General features: G+C 38.9%; 1 protein-coding gene across 6 annotated transcripts in view; it reads right to left on the reverse strand.

Moving 5' to 3' along the window:
• PKHD1 (PKHD1 ciliary IPT domain containing fibrocystin/polyductin) overlaps window positions 1–23,761 on the reverse strand; it is a 484,536-nt gene that overhangs the window by 405,546 nt on the left and 55,229 nt on the right. For 5 of the 6 annotated variants that reach the window (XM_518534.6, XM_016955664.3, XM_016955665.3 and 2 more), the window contains 7 exons: window positions 21,147–21,277; window positions 18,593–18,728; window positions 13,724–13,919; window positions 13,397–13,464; window positions 10,142–11,749; window positions 8,367–8,510; window positions 2,975–3,194 (listed from right to left, as the gene is read on the reverse strand). In XM_518534.6, coding sequence (XP_518534.5) covers window positions 2,975–3,194; window positions 8,367–8,510; window positions 10,142–11,749; window positions 13,397–13,464; window positions 13,724–13,919; window positions 18,593–18,728; window positions 21,147–21,277 — 2,503 coding nt within the window. The remainder of the gene's footprint in view (window positions 1–2,974; window positions 3,195–8,366; window positions 8,511–10,141; window positions 11,750–13,396; window positions 13,465–13,723; window positions 13,920–18,592; window positions 18,729–21,146; window positions 21,278–23,761) is intronic. The other variant, XM_009451446.4, reaches the window with a different exon arrangement.

Genomic DNA, 23,761 nt, shown 5'->3' on the forward strand with positions numbered 1-23,761 from the left:
GGATGGATCATGGATGGATGGATGGATGGATGGAGAGATGGATGGATGGATGAATATACTGGATAAACAGATGGATCATGGATGGATGGATGAATGGATGGGTGGATGGATGGATGAATACACTGGATAAATGGATGGATCATGGATGGATGAATGGATTGATGGATGGATGGATGGATGGATGGATGGATGGATGGATAGATGGATGGATGAATATACTGGATAAATGGATGGATAGATGGATGGATGGATGAATATACTGGATAAATGGATGGATGGATGGATGGATGGATGGATGAATATACTGGATAGATGGATGGATCATGGATGGATGGATGGATGGATGGATGGATGGACGGACGAATAGACAGGGTATAATTTTTGCCACAGATGCACTTCTCCTTTTGCCAAATGACATCAAACCCCATAGTTGTTGTGGATGGCAGGGAGATACAGCATTGTGTTCCCTGGAAAAACACATAAAAACTCAATGAAGAAAATAAATATGGTCAGTACTCCAACCACCTAGAGATAGGCACCATCAACATTCTTGGATACATCTTTCCAGCCTTTTCTCTAGTAACCTACATGTGTACAAACATATACACTATGTACAACAGTAGGATCAAATTGATATACTCTTTTGAGACCTGTGATTTTCACTTCTCAATATGTTATAAATATTTCCCTGTCTGGTTAAATATGCTACATCCTAATTTTCAAAGGTGACTTACTATCATATCATTTGGATACATTCTTTATTACTAAAACTTGTTTCACTGCAAATTTTTTTTGATACCTGAAACTTCAAAGAACATGATTGTTATAAATATTACACATTTCTATCTACTTTCTTAAAATCCTAAAAGAGAAATTGCTGGGTCACAGAGTATAAAGAATTTAAGGTTATTCGTGAATCAGCAAATTGTCCTCAGACGATTGCACTACCTTACCTTCCCACTGGCAAAAAGACCGCTGCCAGTTTCCCCCACTCTCATCCCCACTAAACTTTGTTTGTTTAAATCATAGGGCACTTATTATAATTCTTACTCAAGAAAACATACCCACTTTTGGCCGGGTGCGGTGGCTCACGCCTGTAATCCCAGCACTTTGGGAGGCTGAGGTGGGCAGATCATGAGGTCAGGAGATCGAGACCATCCTGGCTAACACAGTGAAACCCCATCTCTACTAAAAATACAAAAAATTAGCCGGGCATGGTGGTGAGCACCTGTAGTCCCAGCTACTCAGGAAGCTGAGGCAGGAGAATGGCTTGAACCCGGGAGGTGGAGCTTGCAGTGAACCGAGATCTTGCCACTGCACTCCAGCCTGGGCGACAGAGCAAGACTCAGTCTCAAAAAAAAAAAAGAAAAAAGAAAACATACCCACTTTTGCCTACTGCAATAGCCAGAACATTGAGCAGCACTATTGAAATGATATTCATAGGTAAAGCTATACTGTCAATGGGTTCTGAGGCTCAGTTGCTTCAGCCATCCCATACAATGAAGAGGAAGAGCATGGAAGAACTCCAAAGAAGAGTTTTGGGGATTCAGATGAAGTCCCTGAATTCAATGGAGCCAGGACCTACTGACATGTACTTCCTGGTGTCCAGCATCAGTAAGTTCTGAATTCCAGTCTCACCTAGTACAATACCCAGCGCTCCATTTCCTGTGTGAGCTAAACAGAGTTCTTCTTGCCCTTTTAGAAAGCAACCAGCCAAGGAGGTTCCTCTTTTCCTCCAGCTAAACCTAAACCTCTGGTGCCAAATTCACACTAAAACACAAACTGTCTCAGGACATCACAAAGTCAGACGCCATGAAAAGAGCTGGTTATCTCTTTCACCGTGGGGAAGTGGTCTTGTTTAGTTTCATATTTTATAAGAAAAGAGGCGGGGCACGGTGGCTCATGCCTATAATCCTAGTCTATAGGCTCATGCCTATAATCCAAAGTCTCCGACTTTGGGAGACCAAGTCGGGTGGATTGCTTGAGCTCAGGAGTTTGAGACCAGCTTGGCCAACATGATGAAACCCTGTCTTTACTAAAAATACAAAAATTAGCCAGGCGTGGTGGTATATACCTGCAATCCCAGCTACTGGGGAGGCTGAGGCATGAGAGTACCTTGAACCTGGGAGGCAGAGGTTGCAATGAACCGAGATCATGCCATTGCACTCCAGCCTTGGCGACAGAACAAGACTCTGTCTCAAAAAAAAAAAAAAAGAAAGAAAAAGAAAAAGAAAAGAGGCCTTCATTAGATAATCAAAGGTAGCCACTCTATCTACGTAAGACATAAAGAAGTTTACATGACAATGTTCAGTCATGAGACACTGCCCTGTATAGGAAAGGAACTCCTTGCTGAAATGAAAGCAATCCAGAATTACTAGCAGGGTCACACTTCTTTTTTATTTGTTTAGAAAAGGGGGGTTAACTTGGAAAGTTGTGGTGTTTATTTGTCAGCCTCTTTTTTAAGTTAAAAAAATGCTCATACGCTTATGGCTTCTAAATCCTAGATCTACAGTAATTCCGCCTATGCAACCCTCCTTCTTTTGAATAAACATTGTACAATCTGCTGGATTTCTCTATGACTTTTTTTCATACTTGTGAATCTGTTTGGAAAGAAAAGAAAAAGGAAAGCGGGGAAAAAGCCTTCTGTTTTTCATAACGTCTAATCTTTTTCCCCATTGGCATTCACCAGATGTTGCTTTGGATCGGAAGATAAATATTAAAATCTAAGCAAGAACAAAGCGAGCTGTTTACTGGGCAGATTTTTCAGATGTTCTCTTAAACAGTTGAAAAAGACAGGAGATGCTTTGATATGCAGGCTGGCTGGAATCCACAATGGAATGGGCCCTCCAAGAGAGTTGTAGCCCTTACCACGGCTGCCAGGCCACATCCACCCGGCCTACACTCTCTGATGGCTCCATCGGTCCATTGGCCAAGCATTTGTGGGGAAGTTCAGGGAGGGAGAAGGTAAAGTTACCTGATAAAGAGGCCCGAGAACGATGGAAACATTGACTCTGCCCAATGATCTGGCACAAAGAGGCATTGGGAACTTTCCTCGCAAATGTAGAGGTAAGGCCACGATTCAAGCAGTTGCTCTGTCGCCATGGCAACTGTCAAATCACACTGCACATAGGTGTGTCTGGCAGCCTCACAGCTGTCCTCCTCACGCTTCAGGCCACACAGGAAAGCCAAGGACACTGCAGGAAACAGTCACCATTAGGAAAGAACCACAGAGAGAACCTAAGGCCTCTAGTCGGTTTCACAAATGAAGTTCCTGTGTCCTACTTTGACCAATAGGAATATGAAGTTAGCAGTTTACTTTTTTTAAAATGTATTGTATATGTGTAATGTACACAGAAAAATACAAGTATCATTTTTGTAAAATATGAATAATCATCATAAAAAAACTCAGGTGAATTTCCCAGCCAACATAAGATATAAAACACTTGTAATACACTTAAATCTGTGTGTTTCTCCCCAAGTTCGTCCCTTCTCTCCTCATTCTCAGAAATAACCACTTGGCATTTTTTAAATAGTTTTATCACAAACATTTGTATTCCTAAACAAGAGATTGAGTTTTACTTGTTTTTGAACTTTATAAAATATGATACATGATAAAATATTCTTGGGTCTGATTTTTTCATTCCATATTATATTTTCAAGATTTATCCACATTACTACATATAACTATTGTTAATACATTTTCACTGCTGTTCAATATTGTATTGCATGAAACTACCACAATAAATTTATCTATTCTCTTATCAATGAACTTTTTGGTATTTCCTAGTTTTTGCTACTAAAAATGTACAAAATTTCATCTAGGGTGCATGCCTATCAAGAAAATTTCTTATTCAAAGAGTAGGTACAAGTTCAGCTTTACAAGATAGTGCCATATTGTTTTCCAAAGTAGTTGTGCCATTTTGTATTCCTACCAGCCATATTTGTAAGTTCCCATTACTCCATATAATTACAAGCACTTGAAATTATCAGACTCTTAACTTTTGCCAGTCAGGTGTGTAAAATGGCATTTCACTGTCGTCTTAATCTGCATTTCAATCATTACTTTAAGGTTGACCAATTATTATTATTATTTTTTTTTTTGAGACAGAGTTTCGCTGTGTTGCCCAGGCTTGTGGCACAATTTCACCTCACTGCAACTTCCGCCTCCCGGGTTCAAGCAATTCCCCTGCCTCAGCCTCCTGAGTAGCTGGGACTACAGGTGCACACCACCACACCCCGGATGATCTTTTGTATTTTAGCAGAGACAGGGTTTCACCATGTTGCCCAGGCTGATCTTGAACTCCTGAGCTCAGGCAATCCACCTGCCTCAGCCTCAAAAAGTGCTAGGATTACAGGCGTGAGTCACCGTGTCTGGCCAAGTTGACCAACTTTTTTATGTTTGGTAACAACTCATGTTTTCTCTTCTGTGAAATTCCTGTTTCTCTCATTTGCCCATTTTTCTATTGGGTTGTTTGTCTTATTGACTTGGATAAGTTTATGAATTTCTTGATTTTCACATAATTATAAACATTAGCATGTTATAGAGATAAAAAGCAAGTATTTGAAGCATGCTGACTCTCAGGCCATTTTTTTCTGAGTCATGACCCACATATAAAAAGCATTATGAGGCAGACTGGGAATGATCTTTAACTAGAAGATGAGCAAAGCTCCACATGAGATGGTTTAGGAGCAGCTCTGTCTGAAAACCTTAATAAAGAGGGAAAAGAAAAAAAAAAAATCTCTGTAGCCTGCTTCCTCTGCAGCAAGCCTGCCCATGTGGGTAATGCAACAGAGGTTATCAAGGGCCGTGGGCTTAGACCTGTGCTTCCCTGCCTTATTACAGTGCTGTGGCAAGGGTTACATGAGATAAGTACATGGGGGACGGTTTGTAGTTATGCAATCATGCCCAAATAGTGCTATTGTTGCTGTTATATTCTAAAGCACCTGGCACCTACGAGGTTGGCTGTGAATGTGTTTTGAATGAATTAGAGCAATAAAAATGACTGACAGTAGGACTCTTGTATGAACAGACAAAACATAAGAACTTTCCAGTTAGTAAGCCCTAAGGCAAATAAAAACAAGCTCCACACCTATAAAATAATGAATTCATTAAAGGTGATTAAGTAGATGCAAATTGACAAGCAGGATTATGAAAATCACCCAGGGCTGGGGATCAAAATCTATGCGTTTTACTCAAAGTTCTGCCACTAAATAGCTGTGTGACCTTAATCACTTTAGCTTTCCATGCCTTATGGAAAAGTTAAAGTTTCCATGAAAATGTCATGTGGTATAATTCAAGGTATAAATGCAAGAAAGCCAAAGATCAAAGATTTTGCTCATTTTAAACAAACACAAAGTATTAGTTTCACCTAACAGGATGTTTTGGCAACTCATTACAAGAAAAAGGAAATTTCTCCTATGGTTAGAAGTACAGTTTGTGGGGATGGTAAAAATGGGTGACCTCCAAAATAGCAAAAGCACATTTGTAGAGCCCCCTGCTTTAACTCCCCCTGCCCCACACATGTAAAGAAAACATATTAGTCCTGTGGCACAGGCATAAACAAAACAATAATTAGGAACGTTTGAGTTCAGGGTCATTATCTGTAACCTGGAATGTGAAACATCACTCTATTGTACAAAGTCAAACTGAAGAAAAAAACTCAAAGCACAGGTCAGAATTCAAAGCGACCTTGGTAAATGAGAGAAGTTAACAGAAATAAACAAAAGAACAAATGAAAAGAGTAAGACAGTAAACTACAAAAGAAAAAAAGAAATCATATAAATATGAGGAAAGTCCAGCTGTGCACAGCCATGGTAGAAACGCGTGCGTGCACACACACACACCTTGGGATAACAGTAGGTAACAGAAAGCTTATTAACCAGCAAGACTGCAGTATAATTGTACAAACAAACATGGGATCAGACGATACACAGGCATCTTACGATGCTACCCAATTTGGCCAGAACTTGCTTGTATAGAACAGCTTCCTCATTTGAGGCTTCAAATTAGGAAAGAATGTAGGATTTCAGAGAGGGCTGAAAAGTGAGATACTAAAATGTTTACCTGGAAAGTTTCTGATTCAGTAGGGCCCAAGAATTCACATTTCTAACAAGCTCCCAGGTGAGGCCCTTGCAGCTACTGCTCTGGGAAGCACACTTCCAGAACCGCTGCCATAGAGGAACTGAGATTACTCCACTTTCCAAAGAACCACCCGCTGATTAAGGTTGAAAAAATTAGAGTAGGGGAGCATCCATTAGGCAGAGGATGGATTTCTCTGAGAAGAGCAACTGCGAAACACTTGTAAGGGTTGCTGCTGGGAAATTCTCCCCTGAAAAATCTTTAAAAATACAAGTGATTTTTAGCTAACTTGGTTGTACTCAATCCTGTCTGAAAATGGAGAAATTAGTAGTAGTTTCTAGTAATGTCTAAGACCTATCCCCTTTGACATTTGATGTCCATTATAGACCTACTTCCTAGGGAAAAAAAAAAAAATACACAATCAATATACTCAAAATGCTTCATCCAGTTTCAGCGGGTTAACAGAATCCCCAAATCCCATCTTGGATCTTAAGTAAGAAACCTCTGGAGTTGGCTCTCACAATTTCCTCTCAATCTTTAGACATTGTGATTGAAAGTCTTTTAAAAGACTTTTTTATGAAAGGAAAATTAGTTAAATTATGCATTCCTCTAGAGTAAATGTGTGCCTTGCACAATCAATGAGTGTTTGGTGACACCTAGTGGCCATATGAATAGTTACAGTTTCCAACTAATTTTCCTCTTTAAAAAATCAAGGAATGTTGAGTTGTTTTCTAAATCTTTCTAAACACAATAATTATTTTATTTTTCTTCCCCAAGAAGTTATAAAACTGAAAATATCACAACTTACCTGATCCTGAAACATCATTGATTTTTATCTTACACTAGTTGAAATTAAGTGTTTTGAAATAATAACACGGGGCTTTTAAAAGTATATTAATTTGAGCAGTGTATATGTGAAAGCTTTTTTAAAAAATGTAGCAGTATTAGTTAAAAATTAGAGCCTATAAATGTGCAGTCTTAGCTTTCTGTTTATGCTATCTCTCATTTATTCCTCACCAAGCACTAATTTTGCACATACCCTCTGCAACACTGTTCCTAGCAGAGGAGGTAGAGCAGTGAATCAGACAATGTTTTGAACTTCAATCTCCTATTGTATCTTAAATTTCCCATTGTGGAATCTATCTCTCTTCCATAATGTGTTTATATACATGATGATAATAGGAAACTCAATTTCTAGCATTTTAACAAAAATTTTTTTCTCCTCCCCTTCTTCCTCTTCCCTCTTCCCCCTCCTCCTTCCCCTCCTTCTCCTCTTTGTATAAGACAACACAGCACAAATTTCCATCACAATAGCATTATCCATCATTAAATTCTCATCCAAGCTCAGATGACGTGGTGCTTTTATCATTTTGTAAATCTTTAGCCCACATTCAAGTTGCAGACAAATAAATTTGGAATAAAACTTAAACACTACACAGAAAGGAGGTATGTAAACGGTTAAGTGCACAGGTACAAGATTTATGATTAGGCAAATAAGGTAATCACCTGGCTAAATGTGAGCTATCTCAAATGCAGTAAGGTCCTGTAGTAATAACAGTAATTTCTTCCTTTTGACTTTTTTTTCCTGAAGCTCAGTGGGGTATTACCATGTGTTGTGAATCCCCAAGCTTTGCAACTTACTCTCTCATCTCTTTCCCCACAAAGACATGGCTTCTCATACCACAATTTATATGATCACTACGCAGCTTAAAGTAGTGAGCAATTGTGGTGTTTTACTGAATAAGAAATAAGTAATTATGTGAATATTGCAGAACAAGAAGACAATATGAGTGTTGGCTCTTTTGCCTATAATAAGAAACCGAAAACTGAACACACAAAGCTAATTTTCAAGTGATATCCAGCTTGACAATCTCCATCCCTTTACTGGTACCTCCAATAAGCAGATGTCTTCAGCAACCTCACCTCAGAACAAAGCCAAGAGCTTGTTTCCTCCATGACTCCTATAGCTGTCATTGAAACTAATATTCAGAATTCAGAATTACTTCCTCTGTCATCCTAAGACTGCAGTTAAGAACACAGGTGATAAGTGTTTCAATATTCATCTAACATTGACATATTAATATGACAAAAGTTATGATAAATCATTGTAACAGGTGGCCTCAGATTCTAACTATCATTTTAGATAAGGAGTAGAGAAATTCTTTTCGTAGGCACACATAGAGAAATTAGTAGTCAGTACAGCATTAATCACAAAAATAGAATTAACCAAAGAATATCATTTCCATATATATGCTTTAAAATATATGTGTGTGGCATCTTTACTCACCATCCAGGGGCAGAACCAAGCAGCTGAAGGCAGACACTGTAGCATTAGCCAGGACTCGGCAGGGAGCACCACACACAGCAGCTGAGACATTCCCTGGAGAAAATCCCGCTCCAAACACATGCACCAGCCTTCCACCCAGGCAGCCTTTAAAGACAAAGGTACAAGTTCTTGATCATACAGGCAAATCTCCCTTCTTTACTCAACTCAAAATTCAAACATTTGCTTCCTCACTACCCATTCTTCTTTTCACATCCTCAGAATCCGCACAACTGGCTTGAGGTGGCTGCTGGCCTCAGTTTCCTCTCCACTTAGGCTCTGGCCTTGTCTGACTCCAATCACATTCAATACCCTATTGTGTTAAAGAGGTTTTTTTTTTTAATGTAACAATTTTTATATGGAAAATTAATGCTTATTTATAGTTTTTAAACTTTTTATTCAAAGAGCCATAAAATGAAAATAAAAATTCCGCCAACCATCTGACTCCCTCCCCGGAGGTACCCAGGTATAGAGTTTCTTATGGTTCCTTCCAGAATTTTTAAGCATCTATGTTTCTGATTCAAAGCATTATTCTATCCATATTATTCTGGAACTTGCTTTTTTGCTTCAAAGTATAGCATAGATATTTTTTCAAAACTCTATGGATCCAGTTCATTTTAGTAGCTACTTAGAATTCCATTATAGGGCCCTGCTACAATTTATTTGACAATTTTCCTATTTATTGAAATTTCCATTTTTTCTCCTCTTTTGCTATTGTTAATAGTGATGCAATAACTGTACATGTTTTGGGACATTTGTATGAGTAAAACCAGTCCACATTTCTAGTTTACACTGAGATACAGAGTTCCCATCACTACTGCCTTCATACCAGGTCTAGGTGGTACTTAGCCACTTGACTAACTCAAAAATAATGCTTTTGGTTTAAGATGCATTTCTTATTTCCCTGCTCTTCCATCATAAAAAAACATGGAATCTTAGGGAGTAGTGCCTTTATCAAATAAGGAAGCTGAGTCTCAGAAAAGTCAAGCATAAATTAGCAAAATTAGTGATAGACTAGAGCCAAATCCTAGTCCCCACAGTGTTCCACCAAGCTGAGACCAAATTTTTTCTAAGAAATGTCTTAGTTAGTACTTCAACAGTCTAAGATTCTGTTTCTATAGTTTTTTTCTTTACTTTCTAAATCACAACCAAATTTGAACTATCTCAAGTGCAATAAGGCTTTAAGTGAATAGAAATTGAAAGCTTTTCTTCACTGGAGGGAAAGGCTAGGCAATTTTTGGTATATCTAAACGGAGAAAACAGTTCAACCAATTTAATTGTTCTGTGCATTTGGCTTATTATTGTTGAGATACGAGTCCACCTGTGAAATATTACAAAATGATAAAAAATTAATCACACTTAATAAATTTTAAACAACGCAAATTGGCAGATAGGGTCTAAAACTAGGCGAAAGCATTTACGTTCTTAAATGATCAAATTATGAGCTCTTACAAATGGTGTTATTTAATTTAAAATACAAATCCAGTTAATGCATCAAATTAAAATACAATCAAACATTTAGAGAATATGCACAGTTTCCTTGATAAAAATTAAAAAAATCTTCATAAACAGAGCATAACAAAGACAAGCCTCAGGAAGGAATTGGGATTGTAAGAAGCCGGTGGGCTTCTCTTTCCTTCCATCAGGCAGATTGTGTTAATTTTCTACTTTCCAGAAGTGAAAGGAGCTACCAATTCATTTACATAAAGAAAGTGTGCTGTCTTATTTGCTTGACTTACCGAAGTTCTCCGTCACTGCTGTAATAATAACTCTTGAGGTGAACACCAGGGCAGATGAGGCCCACCCTCTGATGCAGTCATAGCCTCTGACGTGGTACTCCCCAGCCGGAAGGGAAGGGACCACGCACTGAAGAACGGTGTGGTTACCAGAGACACCCACGCAGGGTGACATTCCTACAAAAATGTCAATGTTTGCAGCTCCTGAGATCTGGGCCACTGCAAAGGTTAAGATGTCATCGCTCTGAGAAATAGAGATCAATTCTGGGGTAAAGGCATTGTTATAACCAATGACTCCTACGTAATACCAAAGTCCATCTACCTCTATTTCCAGGGCAACAGAGCCATTCCCTGTGGGAACAATGCACCGGATGAGCTCAGCACCGATGTTCACCGTCAGGCAGGCCTGCTGGTCAATATAGACTGACGTGGTGTTCTGTCCTCTCAGGCCTGTGCCCTCTATGGTCAAGAGGCTTCCACCATGTAAGCTGAAATTCTTAGGAAAATAATGAAACACTTGGGGCATAATGTAGAAGTGTCTGGAAACATTACCAGAACAAGCATACCCATTTCTTGTATAAAAAACTGACAGGTAGTGGGGTCCTGGGGCCAAGTCTCTTGTCTGGCACACAACGTGGCTTGCATTAAAAAAAGTTACATTGCAAGGAAGTTGATCATCCACAAATACCATCGGCTCATCAGCTGTGGTGGCTAACCTCTGACCCCTAATCAGCACAGTGGTCAGAGACCCACTGGTGTTTGTGGACAAGGCATCCATGACAGGACTTGCCTCTTCCCTTATGAAGAGAGTGCAATTCCCCTGACACTCGCTGGTTAGCCCATTGACCAGGACTGTGACGTTCAGGGAGAAGGAAGCTCCAGGCAAGGGGTCACCCTCCAGGCTAACCTGGCAGAGAATGGTGTGGTCTCCCAAACTCAAAATCACACAAGTAAAAGGACCCGAGAGGTCAACCCGAACTGACCTCCTTCTAGAGTTAAGAAGCAACCCCCTCACAGTAAGTATGGTCCCACCACATGCCGAACCCTGCGATGGGAAGATGGCCATTATCCGAGGCATCACTGCAAATTGCTGGAGCACCACAGACATATTAGCAAATCCCATCTGCTTCTGACGTACTTGGAGAGGATAGATGCCGGCCTCCAGACTGTGAAGAGGGATGGAGCATCCAGACAGGCTCACGTTGCCCTGGAAGGACTGTGTCTCAACATCACAGTTCAGGTTCCCCAGAAGGATGACTGAGTTGGAGAGGTTACTTCCTCCCACATGCAGGCTCAGGCTGCTATTTGTGATTTCTCCTTGCATGGCAGTGACTACTGGTGTTGCTGCCGCTTCATACATGAAGGTGAAGCCTTTCCCCACCAAGCTTGGTGAAGGACCACGGGCGAAGAACCTGTTGCCAGCCCAGACCTCCACGGCAGCTGGAACAGTGGGAGCGCCCGCATCGGGTATCTGGGGGGCTGGCAGGGTTTCACACCAGATGCTTGCCTCTGTTAAGTTCACAATGTCACAGGACCGATTGCCCACAAATACCCAAACCAAAGCTGGGTCCCTGCTGAAGCCTATTCCTGAGATGCTGAGGATGGTCCCTCCTAAAGTATGAATATGGAAAGCAAAATATTACAGCTGATATTCTGAACTAAGAATTCATAGCACCTGTGGAAGTCCTAGGTCAATTAAGTGGAAGGTAGGGCATGTGTTAGTGAAACCTCAATTATTTTTTCTCACCCCCACCAAAGCTAAATTTGTGATTATTTAGACAGGAGTCAGATGTGGTAAATTCACATAACAGTAAAATAATATAAATTGTTATATAGGAAGGACGTCTTCAACACAGACTTTTCAAGTACCTTTGTATATCCCAGAAGCCACCACTTTAATCAACTTACACACTAATGAAAAATCAAATTTCTTAGGCTTCTTATCATGTGTTATATTATTGGAAATATTATCCTGTATGCTATATATAGACTATTTGTACATTGTCCTGTATACATTCAACTTATATGCTAATGAAAAATCAAATTCATTGAAGTCTTCTATCATTTATATTGTTCTATATAATATTCCAATATTCCATATATTATACATTCTAATATATTCTATTTATTGTACCATATATTCTATATTCCATATACATGAGAGACATTAAAAGTCATTGAATCATGCTGGTGAATTTGCTGCTACCTTCATAGAATCTTTGCCTTACTCTCCAGTAGAGAGGCCACCAAAGATCAAACCCCATCTTCAGGACAGGATTGGAGCAACATGACCCACAGCATAACCAAACTGTACAACGTGGCTTTTAAGAGGATTTTACTATACCCAAAAAGGATAATGTGCTATCTTACACATGATCACAACTATTATTGACATGCCACTAGATCGTTTTCCATTCTTTCTGAAAATAGTTTTAGAGATTGGTCTATTTGTCTTGTTCTTCCATCTCCCATATCAGCATGTGTGTTTCTATTTCTGAGTCTTTCATCTGTCTCTCTCATGGAAAGTGAAGACCCGCAGATTCAATCCTCCCCTCCTTGCATGCACAGCATCTAAATGGCGAATGCAGGACATGTTGCCCTTGTTTTTCTCATATCCACTCTAGAGTGTCACCCATCAGACGTTTCATCCTCTTTTCATTAGAAAAGCAGGCACATCTCGGCCAGGCACGGTGGCTCATGCCTGTAATCCCAGCACTTTGGGAGGCCGAGGTGGGCAGATCACCTGAGGTAAGGAGTTCAAGACCAGCCTGGCCAACATGGTGAAACCCCATCTCTACTAAAAATACAAAAATTAGCCAGGCATGATGGAGGGCACCTGTAATTCCAGCTACTTAGGAGACTGAGGCTGGATAATTACTTGAACCCAGGAGGCGGACATTGCAGTGAGCCAAGTCAGCACCATTGCACTCCAGACTGGGCAACAAGAGCGAAACTCCGTCTCAAAAAAAAAAAAAAAAAAAAAAAAAAAAAGAAGGAGAAGAAGAAAAAGAAAAAAAAAAGAAAAGAAAAGCAGGCACATCTCCTTGTCATAAAAATTCCTTAATTTCCTGAGCAAATGAATCACCAAGTTTTAACACCCTTTTAAAAACACCCCTCAATTCCTGGAGCCCGAGGAAAGTTTCTCTCCTGTTTCCCCTCTCTCTGACCTCACTGGCAAATTAATCCAGAAACAAAATCTGAATATCCAGCAAATAGAATTGCTGGATAATTGATAACAGTCACATAAGAGCCACTCACCCAGCAGGGACCCACAGCAAGGCTCGATGCTGAAAACTTCTGTGAGGTACTGGATGTGGAGATCAACCCTACAGAAGATAGGCAGATGTTTAGGAAATAACTGACAGAGAGAGATAAGAAAGAGTAAGCCAGAAGAGCCATATGTATTTTGAGGAGAAGAGCAAACTGTCTGTAAGTTCTCTAAGATTTGTTCCAATGTTATGATGTTCATGTCTTTAACCTCTAACTTCCAAGGGAAAAAGAAAATACCTAACTCAAAATTAGAATTACCTAGCTGAATGCTAGACCATCAAACAAATCCAAAATTAATGCAAGTGGTCACCTCACCCTTGCGAGCGAATGCTGACCCCATTGATAGAGACGGAAATTCTGTGGAGGCCAGCTGGCAGTGGGGGCAGTGCCACCTCCAGGCCCCAAGCCGACTGTGTGTGAACCGGAGCCAAGGCATCCTGGACGTGGACTTCCACATCCAAATCCGTATAGTTCATCAGCCTCGCCACTCCAATGACCAGGGTCTCACCGCCTGTGTTGAGAAGAATCCAATAGCCTCTGACATGTGGGGTTTGTGGGCTCAACCATCTATTCAATTCTAAAACTGTCTTTTTGGATTAAATTCACAGTCACCCCTATGCATAATACTCTAAGAGTTTCGATACCAACCTAAATTTTTCAAGAAACTTCTAACAACTATTTTTTTTTTGAGACAGGTCTCATTCTGTCACCCAGGAGTGCTGTGGTGCAATCTTGTCTCACTGCAGCCTCAACCTCGAGGGCTCAAGCAATCCTCCCAACTCAGCCTCCCAAGCAGCTGGGATTACAGGCATGTGCCACCACACCCAGCTAATTTTTGTATTTTTTGCAGAGACAGGGTTTTGACATGTTGCCCAAGCTGGTCTCAACCTCTTGGGCTCAACCAATCTGCCTGCCTTGGCCTCCCACAGGGCTGGGATTACAGGGGTAAGCCACCTTGCCTGGCCTAACAACTCTTTTAACAGAGATATGGTCTGTAACCTCAATAGTATAAAAAGAAAAATTGGCAGGACAATTGTATTCAAGAGACACTAACTTATTTCCATGCAAAGGCAAATCAAGAAGTTTGCAGAGCTAATGGTCTTTATAACCAGCAAAGAGCACCACATATTGGTTGCTTAACCTCCACTTTTCTACTGGTAGAAGTCTGAAGCTATATTTGAGTGTGCACTGGACCTTACAGTAATGCTGTATGTGAGTTTAGCAGCTCATAACTGACAGAGTACTTTCACATATGTTATCCCACTTGGTCCACACACTATCCTGATGATTTATATGGGGCAATTAATATGACTGGCATTTTGCATTTGAGGAAACTAAGCTCAGCAGCCACAGCCTCATAGCTATTAATAATTACTAAAAAAAGAAAAAAAAAGGTCAAGACCTGAGCCCAGTCTTTTGTCTTGCATTTCAGTGTCCTTTTAGTTTAATTAGCAACTCTATTAAAATGTGTACACTATGAACACTTTCATGCAATTTCTTTTAACTCAAATATTTATTGAGTACCATAAGGAAGATGCTGCAAGGGGCACAAAATAAGTTAAACACAGACCCTGCCCTCAAAGAAGCCTCAACGGTAGTAAAATAGGTGACAAAATTGCTTCAGTAAAAGATATACTACAAGAGAGGTGAAAATTAAGCACTGGGATTGCTCAAATCAGAGCAACATTATGACTATCAGGAAAGATGGAATGGGCAAGATGAGAGTTGAATTGGAGCTTGAAAGATAAATCCAAAAAGAAAGTCATAGAGAAAAGGGGGCTTATCATTTATTTCTAGAAATTTCACGGTTTTATCCAAAGCCTTTCATAGCAATTTCTCACTTAATCACCCAGTGGCTTGGAGAGGAAAAAGAGAATTGGGTGATGTTCTGGAAGGCACAGGTAGGGTTCTGTTTTGGGGATAAGCCAAGTTGATGGTAGTCCTAGGGCCAAAGACCAAGAAAGCCAAGCCAGAGGGATGTCTGCTTAACTCAGTGGACGGCAGTGACCGCCAAAGACTTGTAAGCAAGGAAAAGATGTGATTAAAACTGTTCTTCCAGTCTTTAAGATAAATTGAAAAGATAGGGGAGGAGAAATCCAATCTGCAGACAATTGTAGTCTTAATCAAGTAGACCAAATCAAGTGGGCAACAGCAGGAGTGGAAATAAATGTCCTTACCTTTCCTGTGTCCCAGTGTGGCCACTGAAACATGGCTTGGGCTAAAGCATCTCTAGCTCCTTTAGCCTGTAACATTTGAGGACTACTGCAGAGCTGGTATCTATGGGATGCCACGGCCAATTAGATGAAGAGAAGAAAGAGGTTGCTTGAAAGAGAAAAGTCAAAGAAGAGGGATGTGGTGTGGTGGGAAGACTATGAATCTGCATTCAAATCCTTGATCTGCCATTTTACTACCTCTGTGACTTTGGGTGATTTACTTACGGCTCTCAAAGCCTTGGATTTTTCATCAATAACATGGTTAATAAAGCCCATCCCATGTGGTTTGTTAGATATCCTGGGAAAGTATCTGGCATGATATAGCACACAAAAAGGCCTTAATTAACTTCATTTTCTTCCTCGTTCCCCATTCTCTTGACCACATGTCTTCCCAATCTCTACTGGGAAGTCTGAAGCTTCAGTGTAGTGAGTTCAAGGGATTTCAGTGCTGATCAAAGAAAAAGATATGACTACGAGGTGACAGTAGCAAAAAACAAGCATTATTTGGGTGGTATTTTGACAGATTCACAGAGGAAGAGGAAGTCTCCCAGCATGAGACCTTCCAGAGGCAACAGTATTGGGCCACCATCCAGAAAGGGAAGAAGGCAAGGGAACTGGGAGGGGGTGGGAAGATGAGAGAGGGGGGTTCTGTGTCCAGATGATGTCACTCAGCAGCCTGGTGGGTAGCCTCTGGGACAGAGAGCTCCAAAGGCATCAGCGGCTTAGGGTATTTTATAGCCCCAGGGTTTTCGTACCTACAGCTGACTGATGGGTGCAGTTTCATGGGGCATGCAAAGCAAGAGGAATTTAAATGGCTAAAAATATGCTTATTTTGGCTACGCTGAAAACAAGTGGATGTGTAAAAGTTTGAATTTGGCACTGGCAGGCTTTTGAGCTAATAGATCCTGGGGTGCTATGAAGAAGTAAAAAAAAAATAGGACCAATAGGCAGGGCCTTTCTTTGGCTTGTTTATAAAGCATTCAATATCTGGCAGAATGATGGCATTCACTTCAACAAAGATTTATTGGTGCTTACTCTATGTCAATTCCTGGACCAGGTACTTTCATCTGCTTTATTTCCTATTTTCATGATTACCTTGAAAGAATTATTCCCACCTATCAAATGAAGGAACTGAAGATGAAAGAAGTTAAATATCTTACCCAAGGAGTATGGTAAGTTCAACTAAGTTTGGCCTAAGGCTGTCTCTGTACCTTGAGTCTCTACATAAAGAACTGCAACCCAACTTTGTGATAAACTGAAAGCCTCAACTACCTGAGCCTCAGTTAATCACAGGCTGCCAACTGATCAGACCATGCTCCAATAAGGCAAACAGGGAGCTGTTTCTGGCCTCACTTCCATTTTCTGTCTATAAATGCTGCCTGCCCATGTGGCATAGTGGAGCTCTCTGAACCTTTTCTGGTTCTACAAGTTACTATGATTCTTTGTTCAAACAAACTCTGTTAAATTTAATTTCTTGAAAGTTCTTCTTTTTAACAAGTGGTTGAGCTGGGATTCATGCAGATTCCATTTTTCCTGACTGCAGAAACCAACACTAATGGTCCTGCACATCAAATTCACCAGCACTCCCCATCCTTGGTCCCTCTTATGCTTTTATTTTCATTTCATCTCAGCCTCACGGTCGTCATCAACATCATCTCTTGGATGGAGATGTGCAGCACTCCAACTTAAAAGAGGCATTCCCAAAAGGCTACTACACTTTGTGGATTTTATAACATGCTCCTTTTTATTCTGCTTGTAGAAAGATTTAAATGCAAGTATAAATTTTGAAAAGAATGCATTGCATTGTATGTATCAACAACATAACTTTTGGAGCACTTGGTCAACTGTCAAGCTAATCCTAGATGCTTCCTTGGCACTGATATAATGTATTTATTCTTTTCATTACAGATAAGAAATTTTATTAAAAGCCAAAATCACTGAAATCTGAATATAACATGGAGCTCCCCCTCCCTTTTCTACCTCATCAGGAAGAATCTGTACCACTAAGGAATTTTACACACTTCAGTCACCTGGGGCAGCAAATTCTTCTTCTGCATTATCTGAGCTGAATAATATTGGAAGCTAAAGGACACTTCTCTTTATTTATGTACTCTTGCGCTATGGAAAATGAAAATAGTGCCAGAAAAATTGAATTCAGGCTTTTTCTTTGGGAAATATGATGGTCTTTTTACAATAAACCCTTAGATATGGCTACCACAAACCCTGTTATCTGGCATTCAGTTCACCAGAAAGGGAAGTTACCTGCTACTCTTCCGAATCTATATGGAATTACATGATAATAAATTATTATAATTCTACCTTGCCATATCCTCTGAATCATCAAAGAAAAATTCTTTCATGTAGTTGGTGCTAGTGAATCCATTATTTTTATACGTAGAATGTCTCAAGAAAGAAGAATTCTAAGTTAATCAGAGCATCCTATTCTCTAATCATATTAAATAACTGCTACAATAGAACCTGCTGTCAAAAAGCAGTATTTTACAGTTAACTACAAGTAGATAAGTACTTGGTATATACAAACAGATGACCTGTGTTCAAATCTTAGATAAATTACTTATTCTCTCCATTCCTTAATTTCCTGATCTGTAAATTGAAGCTAATAATCCTATAAATTAGGGGCAAGGATTAAATTACATCTATTTTATGTTTATGCTATCATTATTGACACTTACTAAATGCTCAAGGAATATATTTTGAATTGTAACTTTTGAATTCCCACATCCTTTTCATGATGGAAATGGTCCCATCTGTACAATGGTTCCATTTTACAGATGGAAAAGTAGATATCAGGAGATTGATTTGATGATGGCTAAGATGAAAAAAGCAATCTCCTAGCTTTCAAGAAAAAACTTAAATCCAAAATACAATAAATTTCAGAGGACATTGATTGCCCGTTTTATAGGACCAATGCTCTAAGAAGAAAAAGATCTTGCAGTATCACATATTTTACCTGCTATATTGCTTATGTTTCTGCTCAGAGTCACAATAACTGGATTTAAGGAAGAGACATATGTAAATGCTCTGGGAAGAACTGCAGAATAGTCCCCTCTGATCACAGTCACATTCACAATGCGTCCATCTTTCCCCTGAAAAATCAATTTTAAAAATTAAACCTCAGTTTTATTTTAAAGTAGGACTGACTTAAAGGAAGAGAACTCCATATAGAATTAGTTTTAAAAGTTAATTTTAAGAAAGTTGTTCCTAAAGGGTGTATTTCCTACTTCCAAGTCTCTCTCTTCTCTACAACCCTGCACACTCTCCCCATCCTGCCCCCACACCCACAACACAGAGTGATAAGTGCTTGGACTAGTAGGCAAGTGCAGTGTTAGATGCATAATGACATGCTGTAAGGGGTAAATAAGAATTATTTGCAATTAACACACCAATTGTTTCTGCAAAAATATGGCAATTTCAAATAAATGTCTATACCTAGCTAAACTATCCATCAAGTATGAGAGTACTTTCAGACATGTGAGAACTCAGAAAATTTCTCTATGACACACTCTTTCATAGGATGTACTTATGGTTATTATCTCATAAAATAAATAATAATTTAAATATATATATATCTGAAACCCAAGAAACAGTGACTACTCAAGAAAGCAATCAAAGTACTAGGATAAAATCTGTAGAATAAACCTAGAAAATAAGCAGGCTAGATTAAAACAGGAGAACAGAGATAGCTTCAAGGAAAATGAATGACTGATACGATGGAACTTTTTTTAAAAGATATTGGATTTAACTTATAAGAAAGACATGTTAGCCAGGCACAGTGGCTCACATCTGTAATCCCAGCATTTTGGGAGGCCGAGGCGGGTGGATCACCTGAGATCGGGAATTTGAGACCAACCTGACCAACATGGAGAAACCCCACCTCTACTAAAATACAAAAAATTAGCTGGGCATGGTGGTGCATGCCTGTAATCCAAGCTACTCAGGAAGCTGAGGCAGGAGAATCACTTGAACCCGGGAGGTGGAGATTGCAGTGAGCCGTGATTGTACCACTCCAGCCTGGGCAACAAAAGCAAAACTCTGTCTCAAACAAACGAACAAAAAAAAGACATGTTTAGAAAATAAAATAGGAACTCTAGGGGTAAAAAAAAAAAAGAACTATAAAAGAAAAAAATATACTACCCGGTTCTGCCAGCATCATCTAAATAGTTAGAATAATATAAACGGGTTTTATTAATTTAAGATAAAAATGGTATTGTAACTATATTTGAAAGAATTAAAAGTTGTTTCAGGAAGGGGGACTTGAAGAAGGGGGAGGAGGGGCAGGAAAACATAATTTACTATTTTCCTTTTAACCTACGCATCTATCACTTGGATCAAAAGTAAAATTTATTTTTTATTAATGTTTATGTTCTCTGGTAAAAGAAATTAAGAGGTACATGTCTTACCCATTAAAATGGCAAATATATATTAAAATAATAAAGTGATAACCCAGTATTGGCCAAAGTGTCAAAAATCAGACACGTGCACAATGATGGTGGGAGTATAATTTGAAAGGGAATTTCAGACAACTGGATACTACATATCAAAAGCTTTAGAATTTATATTAATTTATCCTGAGAAAAGAAATGTACCCCCAAAACATAGTTATTAGGATGATTAAAGCCCTGTTGTTTACAATAAGAAACATTTAGAAATTATCTAAGTGTCTGGTAATAAGGAATAGTTAAACAAATTAGAGTACAACCACATATTGGAATTGAATGTAGTGTACATATAAAAGCTAGCTTTTCATAATATTTAAGGAACTAGATGAGATTAAAATGTAGGACTAGTGATCAAAGAATATTTTGAAACTTATCTCCCAGGGGATCTTTATTTTGGGGTCATGGGTGTGCTAGGAATGTTGATGCTGCTTAAGTCAACTCTGAATAGAAAGTTCAGTGGCAGCAGTGCGTGTGACTCTCCCCAACAGTACCAGGGAAGGGCCCAGACTCAAATCCCTTAATAGGCCATGATATAGCACTAATTGAAAGGAAAGGAAGAGGTCAGGGACTTGTTTTTAAGGGGAAAAGGAAGCAATGGAGAATAACTAAGAAGATATTTCTTAGAAATCACACATTCTAGAAGTTTCTAAGTTCTACAATTAATACCCATACTAGAAAACAAAATTGCTGATGAAAACTAAGTTATTTGTTGTTTGCTTAATAGAGAAGGGAGACTTTGAAATATATAAGCCTTGCAAGCCAACACCCAGAATGTGCACTAGCTAAATTTATTTGTTACGTGTCACTAATACTTACTGACAGTACAGACCAGAACTGCCTGGTTGTCTTCTTTTTAAGAAATTAATTGATGTTAATTACAAGCTCCATTCGTGGGGTCAGTTTCCCACTTCATAGCAAAACAGACAATATAACTACTACAAGCATACTATCATAATGAGAAGTTTACATCAGTTCATTTAGTTCTAAGAAGTGATTCACTGAAAATGTTATATTAACAGTGGTCACTCACCCAGAGAGAAAGAGATATGAAAGGAATCCACTTACCCTGGGTGGAACTTTGCACTGAATTCTGCTTGAATTGCTTGTAGCGACATTGATGGCACACGAGTAAGATCCAAATAATATCAGGCTAACACCTTCCAAACTAGAGCCTCGGATGGTGGCCCAGAGCCCTCCTGTAACAAAAACAGCATATTCAAATGGGATCACCAACCATACAGGCAGACAAAAATTAATTATGCACAAGATGGATAAAATGAAATTAAAATATGAAACTCCTTAGTCAAAACAAAGGCAATGCTCAAACTGCAGGAAAAAAACTGGAGTTAAATATATAAACTATCATATAGAAAGGGAGAAATAGTGACAGGAGGGCAGAGAGAGGTAGCACTGCATCCTGAAGACTTTTAAGAATAAAACCTAGGAACACAATCGTGCCACAAGTCTGAAGAGGTAGTCTCTGAAAACTCTTCCTGGCCTAGATTTTGAATATCATTCCTGCAATCCTATAAAACATATGCTTTTCCTAAGAAACCAAGTGCAACAGAGCATCATGGTGGAAGGAACAGTGGCTGAGAGTCAGGGTCAGGGCCACAGATTGCTCAGCTACTTTTAGCAGGTCATTGTAGTATGGTCCCTGAGCTGAAGGGTCAACATTTTCCTCATCTTTAAATAATAATGTTAGCCCTTCCAGCTTTGTGGTTTGACACTACACATACTAGGTTCAGTTCACTGTGAAAATATAGAAATGAGTGGCATCACTGCCCATCACCATCAGAATTTCTCTACTGATCACTAAAGAGCAACCACAGAAATCCCCATTTCTTCCCTGCAGATGTTAGCAAGAAGAGAGTTGGCTCCAGTTCTGCGATCATGGCACACGTTTCCATGTGGAGGAGCAGCCTTTGATCTAGCTGATGTATAATGATTCTGGTCTGCCATCTCCCAGATACAAGAGAGGCAGTGAGGCCACCAAACAGCCTTACCCCCCCTTGAGGGTGGGGAGGGATGCAGAAGCAAGACTACTTTCAAGCATGTTGGGGACAGAAAGGGGAATCTACAAAATCTGATGAAAACCTTTGAGGACAGTGTGACTCAGTGGACTAATATCCTGAAGTTAAGTGCATAACTAAGAGCAATATACAATCGTGATATAAAATATACAATATCTGGAAGCAAACTTCAAAACAAAAATTAAGAAGATAAAAAAATTGAAAAAATATTTGAAATACTCTTGAAGAACTTAATGGATGGATTAAAACTTACATAAGAAAACTAAAATAAATTGATCGAAAGAGTGAACACCATAAAGGTGACATATCTTTATAAATTAAAGCATAAATGCAATTTCAATAGACATATAAACAGAATTTGTACTTAAATTAGACAAGCTGATTCTTAAGTTTAATGAAAAATAAACAAGAATAGCCAGAAAACAAAATTTCAAAAAGAAGTGTAAAGAGGTCTTCTGCCATATCTTATACAGTAACTATGGTATCAACTATGTGGTAAAATAAAATATAGTCCAGAAGAAATGCAGATCAGTATGAGGCTACAGATTAGGATATAAGTGACATTTCACATAAGTGCAAAATAAATTATTCAGTAAATAAAATAAGTAAATATCACTGAAAAAAACTAAATCTGAATTTCTACCTTATATGCTTCACCAAAATAAATTCCCAATTTATCAAATATTTAAATATTAAAAAGAAAGTTTTTTGACTAGAAGGAAACATGGCAGAATTTTTATTTTCATATAATTTCAGAGTTGCAAAGTCTATCCTAAGTATTTTAGAAGTCCTGAAGCCATAAAAGGAAGATATATTTTATTATGTAAAAATTAAAAATATTTACGAATTTCCAAAATAAAAAACAAAGAGACAAATGATAATAAAGGGCAAATATCCTTAATACATAAAATGCTCTTTAAAATCAGTAAGAAAGAACAATAACCCCATTAGAAAAAATGGGCTAAGGAGATAAACAGACACTTCACTGAAAAGGAAACACAATGCCCCTAAACACATGAAAAGATATTCAATTTCTCTCTCAATAAAATAAACGCAAATTAAAACCACAATGAAATATTATTATTCTCCTATAAAATAGGTAAGTGTCAAAAGGGTTGGGAACACACCGTGTTAGTAAAATGTGGTAAATAAACACTCATATGCATTGCTGCATAGGCAATAAATTATGCAACCTCTAAAGAGAATCTTTTGATATTTATCAAAATTTTTAATGCAAATAACCTCTTGACCCAGCAATTCAACTTCTAGGAAATTATGCTACTAATATTTTTGCACATGTACAAAATGGGACAACTCCATATACAAAATAACAAAGTTGGACCCTGTTTAGGGCTGAATTATGTCTCCCACATCCCCACCAAAATTTAGGTTATTACCCTAGATCCCAATAACTCCAAATGTGACCTTATTCAGAAATGGGATCTTAGCAGATGTAATTAAACTAAGATGAGGTCACACTAAAAAAGAGATAAGCCCTAATCCAATATGACTGGTGTCTTTATAAAAAGGGGAATTTGGGCCAGGCGCAGTGGCTCACGCCTGTAATCTCAGCACTTTGGGAGGCCGAGGCAGGCAGATCACAAGGTCAGGAGTTCGAGACCAGCCTGGCCAGCATGGTGAAACCCT

Source organism: Pan troglodytes, chromosome 5, assembly GCF_028858775.2.
Source record: "Pan troglodytes isolate AG18354 chromosome 5, NHGRI_mPanTro3-v2.0_pri, whole genome shotgun sequence".
In the NCBI taxonomy this organism is placed as follows: domain Eukaryota; kingdom Metazoa; phylum Chordata; class Mammalia; order Primates; family Hominidae; genus Pan; species Pan troglodytes.